Source organism: Chlorella variabilis, assembly GCF_000147415.1.
Source record: "Chlorella variabilis unplaced genomic scaffold CHLNCscaffold_17, whole genome shotgun sequence".
NCBI lineage: Eukaryota > Viridiplantae > Chlorophyta > Trebouxiophyceae > Chlorellales > Chlorellaceae > Chlorella > Chlorella variabilis.
Genome location: NW_005435071.1, coordinates 340161 through 344175, shown reverse-complemented (window position 1 = coordinate 344175; position 4015 = coordinate 340161). Strand labels below are relative to the sequence as shown.

General features: G+C 70.8%; 2 protein-coding genes across 2 annotated transcripts in view; one reads left to right on the top strand and one right to left on the bottom strand.

The window, feature by feature from the left end:
• CHLNCDRAFT_53713 (hypothetical protein) overlaps positions 1–3371 on the top strand; it is a gene marked incomplete at both ends in the record, with an annotated part of 9324 nt that extends 5953 nt beyond the window's left edge. The window contains 10 exons of the mRNA XM_005845588.1: positions 365–445; positions 624–679; positions 914–1065; positions 1246–1313; positions 1646–1782; positions 1994–2055; positions 2259–2360; positions 2647–2772; positions 3057–3151; positions 3283–3371. Coding sequence (XP_005845650.1) covers positions 365–445; positions 624–679; positions 914–1065; positions 1246–1313; positions 1646–1782; positions 1994–2055; positions 2259–2360; positions 2647–2772; positions 3057–3151; positions 3283–3371 — 968 coding nt within the window. The remainder of the gene's footprint in view (positions 1–364; positions 446–623; positions 680–913; positions 1066–1245; positions 1314–1645; positions 1783–1993; positions 2056–2258; positions 2361–2646; positions 2773–3056; positions 3152–3282) is intronic.
• Positions 3372–3856: 485 nt separating this feature from the next.
• The window catches only part of CHLNCDRAFT_136680 (hypothetical protein), a gene marked incomplete at both ends in the record, with an annotated part of 3601 nt that continues 3442 nt past the window's right edge, over positions 3857–4015 (bottom strand). Inside the window, one exon of the mRNA XM_005845477.1 lies at positions 3857–3868. Within this exon, the coding sequence (XP_005845539.1) occupies positions 3857–3868 (12 nt within the window). The remainder of the gene's footprint in view (positions 3869–4015) is intronic.

The following is a 4015-nucleotide window of genomic DNA, read 5'->3' as shown; positions in this document are numbered from 1 at the left end:
AGCAATCTGGGGAGGGAGGGAGGGGGGCTGCGTGGCGGCTGGATGCGGGCGGCATGAATGCTTGGCTGGCTGGCCTGGATGGCTGGCTGGCCTGGGCTGGCTGGCTGGCTGGCTGGCTGGTGATGCCTGGCTGCCTGGCCTGGCTGGCCTGGGTGGCCTGCCTGCCTGCCTGGCTGGTGGGTGGTTGGGTGCGCCAGGTGCCTCTCCTGCGGCCGAGCCTAGGGCGCAGTGCACTCGTGTGTGTGCGCAAGCGCTGCGCGCCTGCTGGCCTGCCTGTCACGCACCGCCTGCCTACCCGCATCTACACACCGCACCACACACACACACACACACACACACACCTCCGTCCCCCCACCCACTGCAGTCTCCGTGCTGGGTGCCTCCAACATCCGCTTCACCAACTGTGCCTTTGGGGTCAACTGGGCAGATGGCATGGGTGGCGCGGGTGGGTGGCGCGGCCTGGGCCTGGCGGCCTGGCCTGGCCTGGCTCTGCGGGCTGGCCTGGTGGCAGCGTGTTGTGGTGGCTGTTAGCTAGCTATTGCTCGCCTGCCAAGGCCCCACACTCCACGCCCTACACTGTCTGCTGCCATGCCCTGCCCCTCACCCTGCCCCTCACCCTGCAGTCAAGACGGTCGGCGCCAACGTGACCTTCGCCAAGTCCACCTTCTACCAGAACAGGGTGGGCTGCGCTGGCGGCTGAGCTGGCGGGCTGAGCTGGCGGCGCCAGCCTGGCATCGCATCGCAGCCCCTGCCTCGCCCCGCGCTTGCCCCGCCCCCTCGGCAGCCCCGTGCCGCAGCCCCCACCCCCTTACCTTCCGCTTGGCTGCCCTCAGCCGCTCGGTGCGTGCACACGGCCGCACAAGAGGTTTTCAACCCGCCCCGCCCCGCCCCGCCCCGCCCTGTCCCTGTGCAGGCGTCCACAGGCGGCGCCATAGGCATGGGCCCTATGTCCAACATCGTGCTGCTTTCCACCAATTTCAGGTGTGTGCGGGGGTGTGGGGAGGTGGTGGGGCGCTTAACAGTGCGGCCGGTGGCGGCGGCGCTTTCTTCCCTCGTCATCATCACGTGATGGCGGGCGCAGGGAAGGCGGCGGCGCGCTGCCAGCGCACCCCCCCACACGCCTCGCCCTCACCGGCACGGCGGGCCCTGCCTGCCGCGCCCCCTCTCCCGCCCCACCCACCCCCTGCCTCTCCCTCCTCCTCGCTGTTGCTGGGCTGGTACTCATCCCCTGCCCTCCTGCCGCAGCGACAACCTGGCCTCCAAGTCCTCTGCCGACGGGCGCTGGGGGGACGACATCTTCATCGCCGCGCCGGGTGCGCACCCTGCTGGCCCTCCTTCCCTGTATCGTTGCCGGCCCTGTGTCACTGCCGGCCCTGCGCCTCTGCTGCCGCCCTGCGCCTCTGCTGCCCTGCGCCTCTGCCGGCGACCGGGGCACCCTGTTGTTTAGAGGACCCCGCCGCCGCTGCCGCCTGCCTCCCCTGCTTCTTGTCTCTCCCTCCTGCGCCCGTCCTCCCCTGTACCGTCCACCGGCCCTTCCTGCCCTCCACCACCACCACCCCTGCCCCTCCCCGCCCCTGTGCCGCCTGCCCTTCCTCGCCCTTCACCACTCCACCCCCACCCCCGCCCCACCCCTCCCTGCCTGCAGCCGGCTCCTCCATCGCGCTCAACCAGCTGCCACCAGAGTCGGTTGCCGCCATCTACCCGCGCGCCTCCAACACGCTGCAGTACAGCGTACCGCCTCCAGCCCCCGCCCCGCCGCCCATCTACGCACCGCCCTTCCAGGTGGGCTGGCCCCCGGCAGCGGCGGCCGGCAGGACACACCGACACCCGCCTGTTCACTGCCACAGCACAGCACAGCACAGCACAGCACAGCACAGCGCAGCAGCTGCGGGGGTGTGCCCGTGCAGGCGGCAGCCGCCCGGTGCCGTTGCCCGCCGCGCCGCGCTTCGCTCAGCGATCTTGCCCGCGCTGCCGCCGCCTCCCGTGCCTGCAGCGCCCTCCCTTCCCGGCGCCGGTGCCTCAGCCGCCCGCCCGCGTGCGCGCACCTCCTCCCAAGTGAGTCAGCCAGCCGCCTGCGCCGCCGCCGCGCCCGCCTCGCCTCGCCCTTGCCTTCGCCTCGCCTGCCGGGCACCCTCCCCGCTGCCGCCCACGGCGCGCCGCTGCCGTGGCGCGCATTCCGCGGGCTGCCCAGCAAACCCTGTGCTTCCCCGGCGCCGCTCCTCTTATGCACACCTGCCGCCCTCGGCTGCCTGCCGCAGCCCGCCCTCGCCGCCGCCGCGGCCGCCGCCGGGGCCTCCCACGCCGCCGCTGGGGCCCTACCTCAAGAGCACACCCATCATGTGGGCGCCCATCGTCCTCACGTGAGCCCACCCCCTGCCCCGCCCCTCTGCCCTGCCCTGCCCTGCCCTGCACCGCGCTGCCCTGCCGTGTGGCGCGTGGGCAGCGCAGCCGCCAGGCGCACGGCTTGCTAGGGAGGGAGCAGGCGCCGCGCCGAGCGCGCCGGGCTGCTGGCTGGACGGCCCGGCCAGCTTGCAGCCGTGCCTCGCCTGCCGCCACTTGAGTGCTCAGCAGCCAGATATGCTGCCCCCCGCGTGCCCCTGCGGCCGACATCATGCCCCGCCGCCTGCCCCCACCTGCTGCCTGCAGCGCCGGGCTGGTGGGCATGCTGCTCCTGTTCCTGCTGGCCCTCTGCTGCCACAAGCGCCTGCTGCCCAAGCTGGAGAAGGTGGGGCGCGGTTGGCGCCGGCTGCCGCTGGCTGCTGCTGCCGCCGCGTGCCGCCTCCGCGCGCATCCCGGCCCCGCTCTGTGCCAGCCTCGTCCGCGCAAGCTGCACAGCTCTGGGCCCCTGTCGTGCGTCCCAGGGCTGGCCCCCGCCTCCCCGCGCCTCAGCCCCGGGGAACTCTCGCCCGCCCCCGCCCTGCCACCGCGCCCCCTGCCGCTGTGCCACCGCACCCCTGCACCAGCCATTCACACGTGTACAGTACTGACAGAACGATGTTGATGCCTGCCTGCCCCCGGCGCCGCTGCCCCGCCCCTCCTGCTGGGCGTGCCCGCAGGGATGACGTGATGCGGGTGCATGCAGGGCTCAGCGCGGCGCTGCGTGCGGCGCTGCCCGACCGCGGCAGCTGGCTGCTCATCTGCTACAAGCCAGGTAGGGGAGCCTGAGGCTGCGCTGCACGCCCAGCCGGGACCAGCGCGCCACCGGTGCCACAGCTGGGCGCCCCACCAACCGACCGCCCCCGCACCCTTTCCTTTTCCATCGCTTCTGCCTGTCCTCTTCAGACATCTACACCACCCTGGGCATCTATCACGCTAGGCCGCAGACCAACCCCTGGAAGATCAAGCCCACCATCTTCGCCAAGAAGCTGTGACGACACCGCCATCACAACCGTAATGCCGGCTGCGGCGCATGCTGTGAGCTGACAACCACCTCCCCCTCGCACAAAAGCAGACCAGCCCAGCCATGCGTGACAGCGTCGGTGCCGCAGCCAAAGGTTTCGGTGAGTGCCTCCTCAACTTCCCACCTCGAACCCAACAGCATACATCTCCCGCCGTGATGAACAAATTGCCCGACAGGACGGCTGCCAGCCTGCATCTAAGCAATCCGCCGTGCACCTGCGCCGCCGCCGCCATGCATACCTAGGCTGTCGAGCAAGCCAGTGAAAATGCATGGTCCATTTACACGCGGAGAATGGCATGAGCTGCTGGAATAAAAGTGTTGCGGCAGCGCAGCCGAAAGCATCGGGGTGGTCGCAGGTGTAAACGAGGGGAAGCGCATTGGGTGGGAACCGAGACGCATCACGCGCGCGCCGAGCAGCGAATCAAAGAGAAAGGGGGAGCCCTGGATGGATGGGCTCTATTGCAAGAGCTGCCGGGGTGGGTGGCAACCAAGGCATGCAATACGCTGCGGGAAGAGAGGACGGGGGGTACTGCGGTACTGCAGAGAGCCTTGTGGTGTAGTGGCTGGGTACGTTTTGATGGGACTCGGGAGATGGCTCAGACGCACGGCTGGCTG